Raw genomic sequence first — 21,078 nt, 5'->3', positions numbered from 1 at the left:
CTGCTAAAACCAATGGCCACTACTCCATACTCATACTCCTTGACCTTTCCGCTGCCTTTGACACAGTCGACCACCCGCTCCTCCTCAGTAAACTCCACTCCATCGGCCTCCGTGACTCTGCTCTCTCCTGGTTCTCGTCTTACTTTTCTCAGCGCACTTTCAGTATCACATACAACTCCTCCGCTCCTCTTCCAGTTGGGGTACCCCAAGGTTTTGTCCTCGGGCTTCTCCTTTTCTCTCTCTACACCTCCTCCCTGGGCCAACTGATAACCTCCCATGGCTTCCAATACCAACTCTATGCTGATGACACCCAGATCTATCTCTCCGCTCCCCAGCCCACCCCCTCAATCTCCTCACATATCACAAATCTACTATGCAACATATCAGCATGGATATCACACCACTACCTTAAACTCAATCTTTCCAAAACCAAGCTTGTAATATTTCCTCCTCCCCGATCCCCCACTCACAACTTTATCATTAAGATCAACAGCACAACCATTGGTCCTTCCCCTGATGCCAGGGTGCTAGGCGTAATCCTAGACTCTGACCTCTCCTTTGGGCCCCACATCCAATCACTGGCTAAATCCTGCCGCCTCAACCTCAGGATCATTTCCAAAACCCACCCCTTTCTGACCAATGACACCACAAAACAACTTATCCATGCCTTGATTTTATCCCGTCTTGACTACTGCAAGTCCCTCCTCACTGGTCTACCGTTACACAGCCTATCCCCCCTTCAGTCTATTATGAATGCTGCTGCTAGACTCATACACCTTACCAACCGATCAGCAACTGCTGCCCCTCTCTGCCAATCCCTTCACTGGCTTCCACTAACCCAATGTATAAAATTGAAAATACTAACCACAGCTTACGAAGCCATCCACAAAACTGCCCCTAGCTACATTGTCAACCTTATCCGCAGATACCGCCCAAATCGCCCACTCCGCTCCTCCCAAGATATCTTCCTCTCCAGCTCCCTCATCACCTCCTCCCATGCTCGCCAGGACTTCTCCAGAGCCTCCCCAATCCTCTGGACCTCCCTACCACAGTATGTCTGATCATCCCCCACCCTGTCTGCCTTTAGGCGATCTTTGAAAACTCACTTATTCGGGGAAGCCTATCCCACCTCCACCTAAGAACTGTACTTGAATCACCTCCACCAGATTATCCCTCGCAGCTATCACCTTTTGTATCACCTCCCCCTTCCTTTAGATTGTAAGCTCCACGAGCAGGGCCCTCATATTCCTTCTGTACTGAAATGTATTGTAATTGTACTGTCTCCCTTATATTGTAAAGCGCTGCTCAAACTGTTGGCGCTATATAAATCCTGTATAATAATAATAATAATAATAATAATAATAAACACACTATATTGCCAAAAGTATTGGGACACCTGACTTTACACATGCATGAACTTTAATGGCATCGCAGTCTTAGTCCATAGGGTTCAATATTGAGTTGCCCACCCTTTGCAGCTATAACAGCTTCAGCTCTTCTAGGAAGGCTGTCCACAAGGTTTAGGAGTGTGTCCATGGGAATATGAGGTCACGCACTGATGTTGGATGAGAAGACCTGGCTCACAGTCTCTGCTCTAATTCATCCCAAAGGTGTTCTATTGGGTTGAAGTCAGGACTCTGTGCAGGCTAGTCAAGTTCCTCCACCCCAAACTCACTCATCCATGTCTTTATGGACTTTGCTTTGTGCACTGATGCACAATAATGTTGGAACAGGAAGGGGCCATCCTCAAACTGTTTCAACAAAGTTGGGAGCATGAAATTTTCCAAAATGTCTTGGTATGCTGATGCCTTAAAAGTTCCCTTCACTGGAACTGAGGGACCAAGACCAACCCCTGAATTACAGTCCCACACCATAATCCACCCTCAACCAAAATTTACACTTGGCACAAGGCAGTCAGGCAAGAACCCTTCTCCTGGCAACCGCCAAACTCAGACACGTCCATCAGATTGCCAGACAGAGAAGCGTGATTCGTCACTTCAGATAACATGTTTCCACTGCTCTAGATTCCAGTGGTGGTATGCTTTACACCACTACATCCAAAGTTTTGCATTACACTTGGTGATGTAAGGCTCGGATGCAGCCGCTCGGCCATGGAAACCTGTTCCATGAAACTCTCTATGTACTATTGTTGTGCTAATCTGAAGACCATATGATGTTTGGAGATATTTAGCTATTGACTCTGCAGACAGTTGGTGACTTCTGCGAACTGTACACTTCAGCATGTGCTGACCCCGCTGTGTCATTTTAGGTAGCCGACCACTTCGTGGCTGAGTTGCTGTTGTTCCCAGTTGCTTCCACTTTGTTATATTACCACTAACAGTTGACCGTGGAATATTTAGTAGCAAGGAAATTTCATAGATGGACTTATTGCACAGGTGGCAATCTATCACAGTACCACGCTTGAATTCACTGAGCTCCTGAGAGTGACCCATTCTTTCACAAATGTTTGTAGAAGCAGTCTGCATGCCTAGGTACTTTATTTTATACACCTGTGGCCATGAAGGTGATTGGAACACCTGAACCCAATGATTTGGAGGGATGTCCCAATACATTTGGCAATATAGTGTGTGTATATATATATATATATATATATATACACACTATATTGCCGAAATATGGTGTGGGGTTGTTTTTCAAGGGTTGGGTTTGGCCCCTTAGTTCCAGTGAAGGGAACTCTTCGTCTTTGTCTTCTGTGTCAGCATACCAAGACATTTTGGACAATGTCATGCTCCCAACTTTGTGGGAACAGTTTGGGGATGGCCCCTTCCTGTTCCATCATGACTGCGTACCAGTGCACAAAGCAAGGTCAATAAAGACATGGATGAGCAAGTTTGTGGTGGAGCAACTTGATTGACCTCAAACCGATAGAACACCATTCTATTAGAGGGATGAATTAGAGTGGAGACTGTGAGCCAGGTCTTCTCATCCGACATCAGTGCCTGACCTCACAAATGTGCTTCTGGAAGAATTGTCAAACATTCCCATAGACACACTCCTAAACCTTGTGGACAGCCTTCCCAGAAGAGTTGAAGCTGTTATAGCTGCAAAGGGTGGGCCAACTCAATATTGAACCGTGCACACTAAGACTGGGATGCCATTAAAGTTAATGTGCGTGTAAAGGCAGGCGTCCCAATACTTTTGGCAATATAGTGTATATACACTCACAGCCACTTTATTAGGTCACCTGTTCAATTTCTTGGTAACACTAATTGCTAATCAGCCAATCACATGGCAGCAACTCAATGCATTTAGGCATCTAGATGTGATGAAGATGACTTGCTGAAGTTCAAACCGACCATCAGATTGGGGAACAAAGGGGATTTAAGGGACATTAAACATGGCATGGTTGTTGGTGCCAGACTTCAAAAACTGCAAGACTTTCAAAAACTGTTGACCTACTGGGATTTTCCGGCACAACCACCTCTAGGGTTTACAGAGAATGGTCCAAAAAAGAGAAAACATTCAGTGAGTGGCAGTTGTGTGGACAAAAATGCCTTGTTGATGTCAGAAGAGAATGGGCAGACTGGTTGCTGCGACATTCAGACAGCAGGGTCAGAATTTGGTGTAAACAACATGAAAGTATGGATCCACCCTGCCATGTATCAACGGTTCAGGCTGGTGGTGGTGAAATGGTGTGGGAGATATTTGATTTCTTGGCATTAGCAAGATGTTCCTAGTAAAGTGGCCAGTGAGTGTACAGTGTGTGTGTATATGTGTGTGTATGTATATATATATATATATATATATATATATCAGTTTTAAGATTGTTGAAATGAATGGTCTGGCAACAGGTTCTCTTAAAGCAATAAGAGCTTTCCCTGTTATTCTCAGTAATGTTCATATTTCATTCAAGTCATTACCTTATTATTGTAAAGCTTGTTTGCATTTCTCAACAGCTGTGTTTACACTGTAATAAATGTCAGGTTCTTATTTTTTTTACCACAATTTTATTGAATAACTCTTGCAGGATTTAAAAGATAACTCCAACCTTATCAAATAATTGGCTGTTAAAATGCTATAGGCAAAGTGATGCAAATAGGCTAGATAGTAGATAGAATAGTATATCAAAAAATTAAAATCCTATAAAATATTTAACATGTAAATATAGTTTCAAAAGTTTTTTTTTAGAATTTCGAATCTGCAGCTTTTGTTAATAAATATCTGGAGATCTTGAAAGTTCTTCAGGCACTCCCAGTTATAGGGTAACAACTGTCTTTCAACTGAACACTGACATTGTCACCCTTATGCTCATAATGGAGACTGCAAAGCGCTGAAAGGTGGTACAGGCATATTCCACTACTGTCACTACCATAAAGCCAACCAAAAGAAATTATGTACAGCCTACCTTAGACTGAGTGCATGTAGACAGGAAGTGGCTGAAAGATATTAGAGGTGATTAGCAGTACTATGACACAAAGGTGGATGAATTAATGATTACAACAGTTTTTTTCTGAAAAAAAAATCTTTGCAGTGCTTTAACAAACTAGATATAATCCGGTTAGAGTTTATATATACTTTAATTAAAATGTGCAAGCAGTTGAAGTTAGTCTGCTAACACCTTGTGAGTGACTGCTTCTTGGTGCATGGACGGTCTCCCTGCTGTTTGCACCTGCATTTAAAGCATTTAATTATGCCATAGCAAACCACCTTAGCCTTAATGCTGCAGCTAACAACAGATTTTTCTGTCTGCATATACTGTAGATCTTCTAATACTACTGTAAGTTGCCAGACAATTACAGGAGAGAAAGGTATAAATGTATTTTTTTTCCTTTTTAAGTCAAGGATACCAATTTTTTTTGTTTTCTTACAACACTTAGTCCTATTTCTTGCCTTGTTGCAGTAGTGTCTGTATTTTCCCTAAGGCTAGGTTAACACCTCCGCAGGTTGCCTTTGAGCTGTTTCTGCATTGCATTTTTGCCGCATTTTTGATGCGTTTTTTGTTTTGTTTTTTTATTTTTCTTGTTTCTAGGCAGATTTAAAACCCATCCAAAATGCAGCAAAACCTCATCAAAAACGCAATACATGCTTTTCTGCAGTGTTTCCATTGAAGTCTACAGCAGCGTTTTTCAACCACTGTGCCGCGGCACACTAGTGTGCCGTGAGATATTGTCTGGTGTGCCGTGGGAAAAATTCCAATTTCATCTGTAACATGTGGCTTCGGCTCACAAATAGACCAATCATTAGAATCTAATGATTCAGTGGTCGGCAAGCCGCGGCTCGCGAGCCACATGCGGCTCTTTACCCAGTCTAATGCGGCTCTTCTGTGTGCCGGGCGCCTGCTCCCCTCCCTCCTCTCGGTCGGCCGCTCCCCTGCCTCCTCTCGGTTGGCAGCCCCAAAAGTCCGCGCGGACCTTTTAATCCGGCTTGCGGATGTGGCTGTCAGGATGTGTGTAGGCGGGGCAGCGTGCCGAACGTGAGGGGAGGGGAGCTAGGCTCCTCTCACAGTCCGCCCTGAAGACCCGAACGGCGCGGGAAGACAGCGAGAGGAACGCAAAAGGTAAGTGAATTGACACGGGGGACTTGGCTTACTAGAAGGGGGGGGGGGGAATAGTACTGTGGGGGATGAAATACTATATGAGGGATGAATTACTTTATGAGGGATGAAATACTATATGGGGGGATGAAATACTATATGGGGGATGAAATACTATATCAGGGATGAATTACTATATGAGGGATGAAATACTATATGGGGGGATGAAATACTATATGGGGGGATGAAATACTATATGGGGGGATGAATTACTATATGAGGGATGAAATACTATATGGGGGGATGAAATACTATATGAGGGATGAAATACTATATGGGGGATGAATTACTATATGAGGGATGAATTACTGTATGAGGGATGAAATACTATATGGGGGGATGAAATACTATATGAGGGATGAAATACTATATGAGGGGATGAAATACTATATGGGGGGATGAAATACTATATGGGGGATGAAATACTATATGAGGGATGAAATACTATATGAGGGATGAAATACTATATGAGGGATGAATTACTATATGAGGGATGAAATACTATATGGGGGGATGAAATACTATATGGGGGGATGAAATACTATATGGGGGGATGAAATACTATATGAGGGATGAATTACTATATGAGGGATGAAATACTATATGGGGGGATGAAATACTATATGGGGGGATGAAATACTATATGAGGGATGAATTACTATATGGGGGGATGAAATACTATATGAGGGATGAATTACTATATGAGGGATGAAATACTATATGAGGGATGAAATACTATATGGGGGGATGAAATACTATATGAGGGATTAATTACTATGCTTACTATGGGGGAATATTACTATACTTACTATGGATGACACATACACATCATTCATCTACTCTTGGTCCGGCCCCCGGGTCCAATTATAAAATACTTTATTATTTCATAATAAAGTAATTATAAAATAATTTCTTTGTGTTTGATTCCTATTCAAGAGAATTACTTTATATATAGTCAATATAGGCACAGAGGTAAATTTTTTTAACATTTTCTAATGGTGGTGTGCCTCGTGATTTTTTTCATGAAAAAAGTGTGCCTTTGCACAAAAAAGGTTGAAAAACACTGGTCTACAGAACCAAAAACGCAACTTTTTGCGTTCAAAAAAGTCCGTGACCCTATCCAAAAAAATGCACCAGGTGAAAATGCACAAGTGTGAATATGTCCCCTAGGAAATCATGTTAAATGGACTGTACTGCATTTCTACAAAAAGCTGCAGAAAACTCTTAGGTGTGAACCTAGGGTTACAAAAAGAAGAGGAGAAGGACAAGGCCAACTTTCCCTACTGACTAGTCTGCTTTAATCTTCAGAAGGGCCCCAGTAGTAAACACATGGACAGCTTCCTTGGTCCTTGGATGGTTGAACATCCTTAGGGTGAAATTCTGCTTAAACGTAGCACCCCAGATTATCTTGTATATGGAGGAACCATTCTGTAAAAAAAGATGGAAGGGCATTTTTGGAAGCTGATGGCATCCTCTCCTGGATATTTTTTCTGATGCTAGGGAAACATTTTTAGTGGCTAGGTATATTCTACCTAATTTTTATATTGTGTGTGTAGGACAAGATAAAATGTATGCACTCCCCTGCCACTAGCTTCTTGAATGGTGTAACCGACCCAACTGGGACAAGGCCTCTTGGAGGGAACTGCAGGCTAGCCTCTTATCTACTGACCATGGGCCCTGACATCTGAAGGGGCTCTATTCTTTAGGAGGTGTGTGCCTGGGGAAGCTTTTGGAGTAGATTTACTTTGGAATTGAAAGTTATTTTGTTATACTGGTAAAGTGAAACAGTGTATATACATTATGTGAAAAGTATTATGCTTGAAATAAATATCAATCAATAAATTGCCATATCCACAGTATATAACACATCATACATATTACATCAATAAATTATATATAACAGGGGTGTGAGTCCTCATTTATCAACACGTTTCTCTTACCGCTTCTTCAGGACGCATAAGTTTGCAGTAGTATACACTGAAATACAACAAGATCACATATGAGTCATCTATAGCATGCAAAAACCATATAGTATATACATATATCATATCTACAAAGAACTTTTCTAAGGCACCTTGGTCATGCATATCTAGGTGGCCTGTGGGTCCCCCCTGGGGCAGGCACCGGAGCATAGGTTGTGGCTTGGGAACTCCATGTTGAGGAGTATATCTGAAGCCATTTTAGTTTCCTGATAGATGCTCTTTTTAAAATTTTAATTGGTTTTCAAACTGTGCAGTGCAGCTTATGCATTATCTACAGTATTTGTCTGAAGCATCATATCAGTAAGCCAACAGTAATCTAGTAAATATGATATAGCATTGCTACAGTGAGCACTATAGACATTTGTTCTTTATCTGTTGCCATTATATCTCTGCCATCCCTGTTTTGGTCATCGATAAAGATGAATCATTAACCAACATGTGTGTGTGCATATGAAGATTGCATTGCCTAACATTGTCGATTACTGCAGATACTGCAAACTTGAGGTTGGAGCTCTAGGTTTACTGGTACAATATTGCTTAAAGGAATATGATCATTAAAAAAACAGCAGTGAAAGGTGTAGAGAAAAAGACAAAAGTGTTCAGTGTTACAGAGGTGTTCATCGATGGAAAAACAGGAACTTCCCCAACTCCACCTGCTACTAACAGCATGAAGAAAGAGAACAAAAAAATGGGAAATATGCCACCATCCAATTAACCTGTTCCTCAACACAGAACCCCTAAACGACATGCCACATTAGATTTGTTTCAGACCCTCAAATGCCTTCATCCTTTAATTTGAATATATTAAGTGCAGGGTTAGACATTCTCTCAAAGAATTCTTGTTTCTCATTGACTATGCTAACTGTTTTTTCATGCATCGTTTATTTATTTTATTTCAGGTACTTATATAGCGCTGTCAATTTACGCAGCACTTTACATATATATTGTACATTCACATCAGTCCCTAACGCTCAAGGGGCAAACAATCTGAGGTCCCTAACTCACATTCATACATACTATGGCCAACTTAGGCAGGAGTCAATTTACCTACCAGCATATGTTTGCAGTGTAGGAGGAAACCGGAGTACCCAAAAGAAACACACACAGGCACAGGGAGAACATGCATCATGAGCCGAAATAATTGATTTTTCCTAAAGTCTAAGCTGACCATGGAGGTTTCTATGTCTTAGGGACTGTTACTTTGTCATCTAAAAAGAAATTAGTCTCTGAGAAGATTTTGGGATACCTGAGATACCAAAAAAAGTGTTGAAGTGGTGTTTGGACAGAAACAGTAGATTATCGAAAATGGGGGATAATGGAATGTGGGGAGATCTGAGGGGAGTCTGTACACATATCTTATTGCACATGTTAAAGAGTGAGACAAGGTTCAACACATAATAGCTGGTTGCTGTTTTGAGCCACAAGGTGCTGCCTCTAATATTATTAAATCTGATGAGTACAATGGATATAAAAAGTATACACACCCTTGTTAACATGTCAGGCTTCTGTGATGTAAAAAAATGGGACAAAGATAAATCATTTCAGACCTTTTTCCACCTTTAATGTCACCTATAAACACCCTCTTATAACTGGGGATGTAGTTGTGTTCAAAATGAAGCAATCACATTCAAAATCATGTTAAATTGGAGTCAGTACACACCTGCCATCATTTAAAGTGCCTCTTATTAACCCCAAATAAAGTTCAGCTGTTCTAGTAGGTCTTTCCTGACATTTTCTTAGTCGCATCCTAGAGCAAAAGCCATGGTCCACAGAGAGCTTCCAAAGCATCAGAGGGATCTCATTGTTAAGAGGTATCAGGCAGGAGAAGGGTATTTCCAAAGCATTAGATATACCATGGAACACAATGAAGACAGTCATCATCAAGTGGAGAAAATATGGCATAAAATAGTGATATTACCAAGAACTGGACGTCTGTCAATAATTGATGAAAAGACGAGAAGTAAACTGGTCTGGGAGGCTGCCAAGAGGCCTACAGCAACATTAAAGGCGCTGAAGGATATCTGGCACGTACTGGCTCTGTGGTACATGTGACAACAATCTCCCGTATTCTTCATATGTCTGGGTTATGGGGTAGAGGGGCAAGACAGAAGCCTTTTCTTACAAAGGAAAACATCCAAGCCCGGGTAAATTTTGCAAAAACACATCTGAAGTCTCCCAAAAGCATGTGGGGAAATGTGGTATAGTTTGATGAAACCAAGGTTGAACTTCTTTGCCATAATTCCAAAAGATATGTTTGGTGCAAAAACAACACTGCACATCACCAAAAGAATGCCATACTCACAGTAAAGCATGGTGGTGGCAGCATCATGCTTTGGGGCTATTTTTCTTCAGCTGGAACTGGGGCCTTAGTCAAGGTAGAGGGAATTATAAATAGTTACAAATACCAGTCAACATTGGCACAAAACCTTCAGGCTTCTTCTAGAAAGCTGAACATGAAGAGGAACTTCATCTTTCAGCATGACAATGACCCAAAGCATACATCCAAATCAACAAAGAAATAGCTTCACCAGAAGAAGATGCAGGTTTTGGAATGGCCCAGCCAGAGCCCAGACCTGAATTCGATAGAAAATCTGTGGGATGACCTGAAGAGGGCTTTGCACAGGAGATGCCCTCACAATCTGACAGATTTGGAGTGTTTTTGCAAGGAAGAGTGGGCAAATATTGCCAAGTCAAGATGTGCCATGCTGATAGACTCATCCCCAAAAAGACTGAGTGCTGGAATCAAATCAAAAGGTGCTTCAACAAAGTATTAGTTTAAGGGTGTGCACACTTATGCAACCATATTATTTTCGTTTTTATTTTTACTTTCCTCCACCTAAAAGATTTCAGTTTGTTGTTCAACTGAGTTGTACAGTTTATAGGGTACGTTAAAAGTGGAAAAAGTTCTGAAATGATTTATCTTTGTCTAATTTTTTTACGTCACAGAAACCTGACATTTTATTAGGGGTGTGTAGACTTTTTATATCCACTGTATGTCATGAAATATATTATAGAAATCTGCACTATGTGTGCTGCTCAGTAGTAATATGTTATGTGTGGGACTCTTAAGTCCACCTTGCTTCCTAGAGTGTAGGATGTTATGGGAAAGCCTACATGGCTGTGCTCCAAATGTTTTGGTATCACAGATTACATTTTTTAAGGATTCCTACATATGTCAGGATAGGAAGGAACTTTTTAAATAGTAGAATAAATTTAGGGGTATCATAATTTTAAAAGCATTAACTCCACCCATCCAAGATAAATTCTGTGTAGACCAAGTGTCTCTTCCTTCCTTTTGCTATCCTGCTTGATATTCATCAAAATTGTTTTGATGCAACAAACTTGTATCCTGTGTCCTGACTTTCTCTGCATTCCCAGAACAGAAAACATAAGAATAGAATATTACAGTCAGAAGTGGTTGTTGGGTATGTCTCCTGTGTCCTTACTATCTCTACTCTCCAGATGCTGAAGACAGAAAGCACTACACAACCATTGCATTAATCTGCTGCCCTTTATAACCAAACCTGCTGGAATTTGTAAAAAACAAAGTGAACATGATGAATGTACACATTATCAATAAAACACAGTGCTACATACTGTATTATTATTATTATATCGGATTTATATAGTGCCAAGAGTGTGTGCAGCGCTTTACAACATAAAGGGACAATACAATTATACAAATACAACATATAACAATACAGTTACAATACAATAAAAAACAAGAGGATTAAGAGGCCCTGCTCATAAGAACTTACAATCTAATAGGGTGGGGACTGTATATAAAAATCAAACTTAACAATAAAAAAAGCTATGTTTAAACCCAACACTTCAGCATCCGCCTGTGGCGCCTAGATATATTGGAGGTCACTGGGACTATTGGTAACATCCTGGGAAAGCTGAAAATATCAAAGCTGAACTTCAGGCAGACACAGATTAAATCAGCTCTGTATTTTTATTACATCATTAAATTTGTTTTTAAATGCAAGTACCAAAATTTTAATTGGTTGTGCTGCAATGCAATGTTCATGATGCGCTCATCAGTCTGCTGCTTCTTCTTTCTCTGCCCAGTTACATATTTGGGGAGGGACAAGGCCTGTTAAGGGTTAACTGCAGGGGAGAAAAATCAGGTCTCCATTCCTACCAGACAGGACTATGCTGTGTGGCAGAACTGTTTAAAACACAGCACTGGATAAATAGAAATACATAACTTTTGGTAGGTAAAACAGCCCCCATATATGCATCTTCACACATGTAGAGGTTCTAGGGTTGACTGGCCATATATTTTAGAAGCCTTACCTAAATTCAATTTTTGGAGACTCCTTTATCTGCTCAGTCAAGCTTCTATACTATAAACCTAGATAACGTTTACATATCAACAATCAATTGTATATCCAAGCCTTTTAATATCTTTAATGACATGAGACAGGGATGTCCCCTGTTGCCTCCATTGTTTGCATTGGCAATAAAGCCCCAAGCAGAACTCTTGGGATCTGATTCTGCCATACAGGAAATTATGATCAATGGTTTAGAGCAGGCATCACTAAATGGCGGACCGATTCACTGCCCCATGCAGACCGGTGTGGTCCCACCATTTAGGAGCCCTTTCTATCCCCAGCCATCATGTAGTCATCCTCACAAAGCTGACAACGGGAGTTAGGGCAGTTCTGGATGGAGGGCGGGAGCTGCCTAAGGTTAACAAGCAAGTGATTGGTTGCTAAGATGAAGGGCAGTCCTAGCAATCAATCACTGTCTGTGTAAGGTAGGACAGTGTGTGTGGGGGGGGGCTGATGTGAAAAGCAGCTAAGGACTGAATGTTGGGGGGCTGAGGACATTAAGTGGGGAGGGTTAAAAACAGTAACATGGGGGGAATGAGGACAGTAGTGTGTGTCTGTGGTGGGGGGGGGGGGTTGAGGACATTACAATTAAAGTGGAGAAACTGAGAACTGAATTGTGGGGGGCTAGAAGCTGTGACGTGGGAGGCTGGGAGCATTAAAATGGGGGGGGGGGGCTAAGGACTGTGATGTGTGGGGGCTGAGGTCATTAAAGTGTGGGGGGGGGCTGAGAACTGTAATGTGGGGGGGGTTGATGTCAAGGAAGTTTGAAAACACAACTGTGAAAGGGGTGGATGGGATAATGTAAAGGGGGAGCTGAGGACACTCAACAAGAGGGGATCTTTCTGTGAAAGGAGAGGGGACTGTGATGTGCAGTGGGGATTGAGGACACTGATGTAAGAACAGTTTCAGATCTGTACATGTGCATTTGGTGCTCACATCATGAGTAGGTAAGCGAAAGAGGATCAGAGAAAAGTCCCCAACCCTTTTTTTAAAATCTCACCACAGCAACATGTGGTTTGGCGCACACAGAAATACACCAACGGTGCCTACATGAGTTTCGGACCTCTGCTCGGTGAACATTTTACTGCCCGGACCTCGGTGAATTTTAATTCAATGCCACTGGTTTAGAGGAAAAATTCTCCCTCTACACTGATGATATGTTGATTTATTTTACTGAACCCATAATATCCCTCAACACATTACTTCATTTGATCTGGAAATTCTGACTATTCACAATATCATGTTTTGTTGGTCATGAAGCTCTACATAATGTTTGGCTCCAAAATAAATATATAATGGTTTTCTGAAACCATTTTCAGGTATTTTGGTTTTTTAATGAAACACATTTTTCTTCAGACAGCAGTTAGTCAGCAACTTGGAGGCCCCTTTTTGGTTGTCAGGCAGTAGAGTGACCTCTGCATTGCTTCTTTTCTAGAATAAATTTTAGAAGTACTGCATGAGGTTTGAGTGCAATGTTTACATACTGACATCTGTAGAATTTTCTCTTGTATAAGTATTTCAGCACTTGCTTGCCCACGTGACCACATATCACTCATCATACATACTTATACAAAAGAAAAACAACCTTTTAAGAGCAAAGCTTGAAGATAGAACAAACTTTCCCCAGAGATGTGTAAGAAATATACCCAATCTATTTTAGGATTGCCATCAAATTTGTAGAAAAAAGATGTTTCAAGTACAGGTACTTCTTAAGTTACCTAATTCCAACTTTATACAAAAAGGTTGTGCTGGTACTTCCACCCAAGTTGGGCATAAAGGGGTCTGCAAAGTGATAAAATGTAAGTCCAATTCTGTGTGGAGGCATGCACAGTGCACTCAGCACAGGGACAGCAGTTTCTGTGTGAAACAAACCAGAAAGTAGTGAAAATCAATTTATGTCTAGCAGGAGCAAGGGGCAAGTGGATGCAGAAATACACTAAGCATTACAAAAATTCCCCAGCACTTAACACAGCTAGCCAGAACAGAACATCATCACTCGGCCCAGCTTACAGCACAGAACACCAGCAATCAACCCAGTTTACTAGCACAGAACTCAGTATTCAACCCAGGTTATGAGCACAGACAAATAGTACTTAACCCAGCTTACCAACACAGAACACCAACACGCAACCCAGCTTACCAGTGCAGAACACTAGCACTCAACCCAGCTTACTAGTGCAGAACACCAGCACTCAACACACTTAGCAGCGCAGAATACCAGCACTCAACACAGCTTACCAACACTCAGCCCAACTTACCAGCACAGAACACCAGCACTCAACCCAGTTTACCAGCACAGAACACCAGCACTCAACCCAGCTTACCAGCACAGAACACCAGCACTCAACCCAGCTTACCGGCACTGAACATCAGCATTCAACACAGCTTACCAGCACAGAACACCAGCACTCAACACAGCTTACCAACACAGAACACCAGTAATCAACCCAGCTTACCAGCACAGAACACCAACACTCAACACAGCTTACCAGCACAGAACACCAGCACTCAACCCAGCTTACCAATGCAGAAGACTAGCACTCAACACAGCTTACTAGCGCAGAACACCAGCACTCAACACAGCTTACCAGCGCAGAACACCAGCACTCAACCTAGCTTACCAGCACTCAGCCCAACTTACCAGCACAGAACACCAGCACTCAACCCAGCTAACCAAGACAGAACACCAGCACTCAACACAGCTTACCAGCACAGAACATCAGCACTCAATACAGCTTACTACACAGAACACTAGCAGTCAACCCAGCTTACGAGCACTGAACATCAGCACTCAGCCCAGCTTACCAGCACAGAACACCAGCACTCAACCCAGCTAACCAGCTCAGAGCACCAGCAATCAACCCAGCTTACCAGCACAGAACAGCACTCAACCCAGCTTACCAGCACAGAACACCAGCACTCAACCCAGCTTACCAGCACAGAACACTAGCACTCAACCCAGCTTACCAGCACAGAACACCAACACGCAATCTAGCTTACCAGTGCAGGACACTAGCACTCAACCCAGCTTACTAGCTCAGAACACCAGCACTCAACACAGCTTAGCAGCGCAGAATACCAGCACTCAACAGTTACCAACACACAATACCAGCACTCAACACAGCTTACCAGCACTCAGCTCAACTTACCAGCATAGAACACCAGCACTCAACCCAGCTAACCAAGACAGAACACCAGCAGTCAACCTAGCTTACCAGCACAGAACACCAGCACTCAACACAGCTTACCAGCACAGAACACTAGCAGTCAACCCAGCTTATCAGCACTGAACATCAGCATCTAGCCCCGTTTACCAGCACAGAACAACAGCACTCAACCCAGCTAACCAGCTCAGAGCACCAGCAATCGTCCCAGCTTACCAGCACAGAACGCCAGCACTCAAGCCAACTTACCAGTGCAGAACACCAACACTCAACATAGCTTACCAACACAGAACACCAGCACTTAACCCAGTTTACCAGCACTCAGCCCAACTTACCAGCACAGAACAACAGCACTCAACCCAGCTAACCAAGACCGAACACTAGCACTCAACCCAGCGTACCAGCACAGAACACCAGCACTCAGCACAGCTTACTACACAGAACACTAACAGTCAACCCAGCTTACCAGCACTGAACATCATCACTTTGCCCAGCTTACCAGCACAGAACACTAGCACTCAACCCAGCTTACCAGCACAGAACACTAGCACTCAGCACAGCTTACCAGCACTGAACATCATCACTTTGCCCAACTTACCAGCACAGAACACTAGCACTCAACCCAGCTTACCAGCACAGAACACTAGCACTCAGCACAGCTTTCCAGCACAGAACACTAGCAGTCAACCCAGCTTACCAGCACTGAACATCAGCACTCAACCCAGCTTACCGGCACAGAACACTAGCACTCAACCCAGCTTACCAGCACAGAACACCAGTATTCAACACAACTTACCAGCACAGAACACCAGCACTCAACAAAGCTTACCGACGCAGAACACTAGCACTCAACCCAGTTTCCCAGCACTCAACACAGCTTTCCAGCACAGAACACCAGTACTCAACCCAGCTTACCAGCACTCAGCCCAACTTACCAGCACAGAACACCAGCACTCAACCCAGCTAAACAAGACAGAACACCAGCATTTAACCCAGCTTACCAGCACTGAACATCAGCACTCAGCCCAGTTTACCAGCACAGAACACCAGCACTCAACCCAGCTTACCAGCTCAGAGCACCAGCAATCAACCCAGCTTACCAGCACAGAACACCAGCACTCAACCCAGCTTACCAGCACAGAACACCAGCACTCAACCCAGCTTACCAGCACAGAACACTAGCACTCAACCTAGCTTACCAGCACAGATCACCAGCATTCAACACAGCCTACCAGCACAGAACACCAACACTCAACCCAGTTTACCAACACAGACCACTAGCACTCAACCCAGCTTACCAGCACAGAACACCAGCATTCAACTCAGCTTACCAGCACAGAACACCAGCACTCAACAAAGCTTACCAATGCAGAACACTAGCACTCAACCCAGTTTAGAAGCACTCAACACAGCTTACCAGCACAGAACACCAACACTCAACCTAGCTTACCAACACAGAACACCAACACTCAACCTAGCTTACCAACACAGAACACCAACACTCAACCTAGCTTACCAGCACAGAACACCAGCACTCAACCCAGCTTACCAGCACAGAACACCAGCACTCAACCCAGCTTACCAGCACAGAACACCAGCACTCAACCCAGCTCACCAGCACTGAACATCAGCACTCAACCCAGCTAGTCAGCACAGAGCAGCTGTATGCAATCCAGTATTTTGTTTATGAAAATACAATTTATTAAGTTCACTTTATTGAACACATAAGAACAGCAGTAACAATACTTGTATGCACACCACAACTAGGCTTTACCCACCAAATTTTACAGAAATAGCTGCAAAATGTATCATAGCACATATATAACATCAAAATAATAACCGCATTTTATCTCAGTTCACAGTACAATTGCAGTACCACTGAATGCATAAAGCTAATTATGCAATTACAACTAAATAGTATGATATATTTGGGATGGGGGGGGTTATAAACAAGGATCTGGGAATAAAATACACATACTACATTTTATTTTTTTGTTAAGATAAGTGTTACAAAATTCAACTTGAGAAAATGGATATTACTTATTATGGCAATTCGCTCACAAGCCATAATTGGGGGCAGAAAGGGTATTATTGGTGATGTTTAGTATGACTCTAAATTATACCTAAATAAAAGAAAGAATGCGGTACTGTCAGCACAGCCAATTGAGGCTTATTCAGTGGTAAAGCAGTACTTCAGCAAAAACAAACACAAAAAAGGAATGGGGTGTAAATGCACACTGGAAAGGTACAAGTAAAATGGATTAGAAACACTAGATTACACTGATAATAGGGAGGGCAGAAGAAGGGTGCGAGTACAATAGCTTGGAAACACTGAAGGATGTAGAAGAGAAAGACTAGCTATATGCGGGAAGAGGAGAAGAAAGGATAAATGGTGATTTTACACACATGGTAGGGTAGCAGAGCTCTACCCACTATATGTAGGAGAAGCCATCTGAGTAAACTTACGATCAACACTTTGGGTCAATGGGATCCACACTCCTGATTGCTGCACAGAATTTCATACATGGACATCTGGCCTCATTGAATGGAAAGTGTATAATAACATAAAACAATAGCCAGTATTTCTTTGATATGATGAAATTTCATTGATTGCAGTGTCTAATGGCATGTTACACATTCTGTAAATTTAGTAGAGAATGTTGTAGATACTCATTAGAAATCTGTCTTGTGCGACAAACGACACAATGTGCAACAGGTTCAAGTACATGAATTGTCTTAGACAAAAACTTTTGTCTGTGACACAATACTTACCTATGTGACACAGTTTACTCCAACATGGAAGAGGACCTATTTACCTCCACTTTCCTCATCACTAATGTGGTAGTATTTCTTTATAAAACTGTTGAAATAGTAGCGACAGACAGTTAAAGTGTTATTCATGTGAATAAGAATTTCATGAATTTGTTGCTCTTGTCTGTATGTACAATGTCACACGAGTTTTATGAATTAGATGCAAGGCTTGCGACTACATCCACACCATCAAAAATATGTTGCAGATACCTTATTGAATCACCTCCAATTTCTTTACTTTCCATGCTGCTTTATTCAATAAAACTAGTGCTGTATAGTGCTGTACTAGGGGTCAAGTAACCAATAAAGTTCCAAGCAAATATCAATACTCTGCTGTAGGTCCCTACCACCCCTCTATACCAGAGGTACATGCTGGCATCTAAAGCCCATCTAAGCTCCCATATTTTGTGTCTTATGTTGAAACAGGCTGTACATCACTCTCATGAAGCACTACACAACTTTATTTTAATAATGGCCACTCACCTTTGCGGATTCATGTCCTTCTGTGTAAAGCTTACTCAGAGACTTCTATTACAATCTTTACAAAGTCAAATGCATCAGAGGGTTGAGGCAAGGCAGATTATGAGTGGCCTTGCATAGCCATAGAGTTGCTGAGGGTTTGATAAGTGCATTGTGCAGTGTGTGTCATTACAAAAAGCCCAAAAAGTTAATGCCATAAATATCAAAGCATGCAATTTTGTGGAGCTTATTCCCTATGGCAAATTGAGCAGAGAAAGTGCAGAAAACCATACTAACTGTCTGGACATAAAATAAACTTAGTTGCTCTGGTTATTCTAAACCAATAAAATGCTTTAAAAAAAGCTATCTCTTTTTGATATTGGTCATTAAATATAATTTCATTATTGCCCTTTGTTCTTCCTTACTAAATATGACCTAATGAGTTACTTGACATCATAGCATCAAATAGTTTCATGTTTAAGCACCTGCATAGTACAGTGTGGCTATTTTGTCCACTGAAGCTTTATATTGTTCCAATATACAACAGTGGTAGGTGGTATAATCAGTACATTTTGTACTGTAAATTTTATTTGAACAGGAATCCGTGGCAGAAACTGCTAGGGAAAATGTGGATGGTATAATGTTGATCTCATAGAGATCTCATGTTTTCTTCATGAGCTATAAATGAAAGCGGAAACCATTTATTAATACTTGCAGGTAGGAGTAATGAAAGGTTGACATTGTCCATGTTTTAGATTGGCAATTGATATAGTTGAGTGGTAAGTCTTGCAACCTTCTATTGACACCTGTAAGAGTAGAACTTTTCTGTTTAAGCCAATGAAAAGAGGAGGAGGAGCAATAATATAGGCTGATACTGCAAGTTCTGCCTATTAAGTGGAAACAATAATGGTCAGAATAGGTTTTCTGAATTGTCGGATCGATGTTCCTTCTATTAGACATGAGATTGGTCACTGCTTCATTACCAAATAAGTTTGGAAAAATAAACATCTGACTTTCATTATAGACTTATTTGACATTGTCAGCATTCCCATCTGGAAACTGAGAACAGAATATGGCCTTGCCCATGAAGCACTTGCTTGGTACATTGTGCTTATTGGGATTGTCACTAGTCAAATATCCATTCTCTGTCTCACTATCCCTGAATCTCTCCCTCTTTCTTTCTCTTTCCACAAGACTGTCCCAGTATTTGAAAATAACCCCGCAATCCTCACTTTAGAACTGAATGGGTGGTCTGACCAAGCTGTCCACCACAGAATGAAATGAGTGATAACCAAGCCAAGCTGTCCACCATAAAAGTGAATTTCTGGTCACCCTAGATGTCCAAAGAGTCTTACATGTGCAGGGCTGACCACCAATGATGAAGTATTTTTCCTCCCACTAACCACCAATGCTGACATATTTTTTTACTCCCACTAAAGTCAAAACATTTTCTATTATGCATACTAAACTATACTTCTTCAAACAAATCCACATATGCAGTGTTATTTAACCATGCCCACTTTCCACTGGACTAGCCTCACCATTTTCGCACACCACGGGGCAAGTCAATAAGGCATTCGCAACATATTTATGGTGGTGTGGATGTAGGTAGATACCTCATGCCAAATTAATAAAACCGTTATTTTCATTGTTAGTACTGACACATGTGACAAATCAAGTTGTTTTTATTTTCAACACTTTTATATGTATAGTTTTTTTTTGGACTGAAACACAGCAGTATTGTATATTATATGTGAAGTTATTATTTTTAAAAAAATCATAACAAAGACTCTAAAGTCAAGTCACAGGTTTCTAACAGCTTAAGGCTACATACACATGGGTGGTTTGTCTTGTCAGCTTCACATTCCTACGTTTTGGGGAGCCCAGGGGGCATAAGTGCAGCATCCAGCACTGCTGCCAGCAGCTTGTCAAAATCTATAAAATGCTGAAATATGCGTTGTTTGGATTCTGAACTGAGCAGCATTCCCGTATATGGCTGTATGTGTTCAGGGTTGTATGCCCCAAATGCAGAACTACTTTGTTTAGTGCATATGTCCCTGAATGCACATGGCCTTATTCATGAGTACCACATGGTACATCTTCCAGGTGCATCCAGTCACTAGGTATTTAAGCCTGACTTACATCTTGACAGGCTGTAGGCAGCAGGGCTGGACCCTGCACCTGTACCTTGCCATGATTTGGCACTGGTCAGCTAAAATACCTGTGTACATGAATCCCAATTTGCTAGTCATATACATTAGAAGGCTGGCTTCCTACTAAGATTTCAGTGCAATAGAAAGTAGTAGGAAAAGAGCTCAGATTTCAGTTTCTGTTGTAAAGTTTGAAAATTAATTTCTTCACAATGCTTATACATACAGAGGTGAGTGAGGACTTGTTCTTAATGTATTTTTACTGCTAGTTCAGAAAAAAAGTATGTATATATATATTTTTATATATATATATATATACACAATATATATGTAAGTATATATATATATATATATATATATATATATATATATATACATACACACACACTTTTTTTTTCTGCACCATCTAGAACAGGCTCAGTTTAAGTATTGTTTTCAAAATTATGTAATTTTAGATCTTTAGATTTATTGATGCATAAAAACTATCAATATGACAATGTATCAGTCTGTGATGATATTTCTTCCAGATGTTTTGATCACTGATTTGTTCTGTTTCAGTTTTTCACCTTTGAACAATACAAAAAGCTGCTATTACCACTCTCATTGCCTCCTGCCTGGGTA

At 41.4% G+C, this 21,078-nt stretch overlaps 1 protein-coding gene across 3 annotated transcripts in view; it reads left to right on the top strand.

Moving 5' to 3' along the window:
- The window catches only part of SLC25A21 (solute carrier family 25 member 21), a 533,123-nt gene that overhangs the window by 386,155 nt on the left and 125,890 nt on the right, over positions 1–21,078 (top strand). For all 3 annotated transcript variants that reach the window (XM_089680272.1, XM_089680270.1, XM_089680271.1), the window contains exon 6: positions 21,016–21,075. In XM_089680272.1, the coding sequence (XP_089536398.1) occupies positions 21,016–21,075 (60 nt within the window). The remainder of the gene's footprint in view (positions 1–21,015; positions 21,076–21,078) is intronic.

Source organism: Staurois parvus, unplaced genomic scaffold (genome assembly GCF_062004578.1).
Source record: "Staurois parvus isolate SC_StPar_1 unplaced genomic scaffold, SC_StPar_1.0 ptg000237l, whole genome shotgun sequence".
In the NCBI taxonomy this organism is placed as follows: Eukaryota; Metazoa; Chordata; class Amphibia; order Anura; family Ranidae; genus Staurois; species Staurois parvus.
Note: the sequence above shows the minus strand (reverse complement) of the source record. Positions and strands in the feature narration are given on the sequence as shown.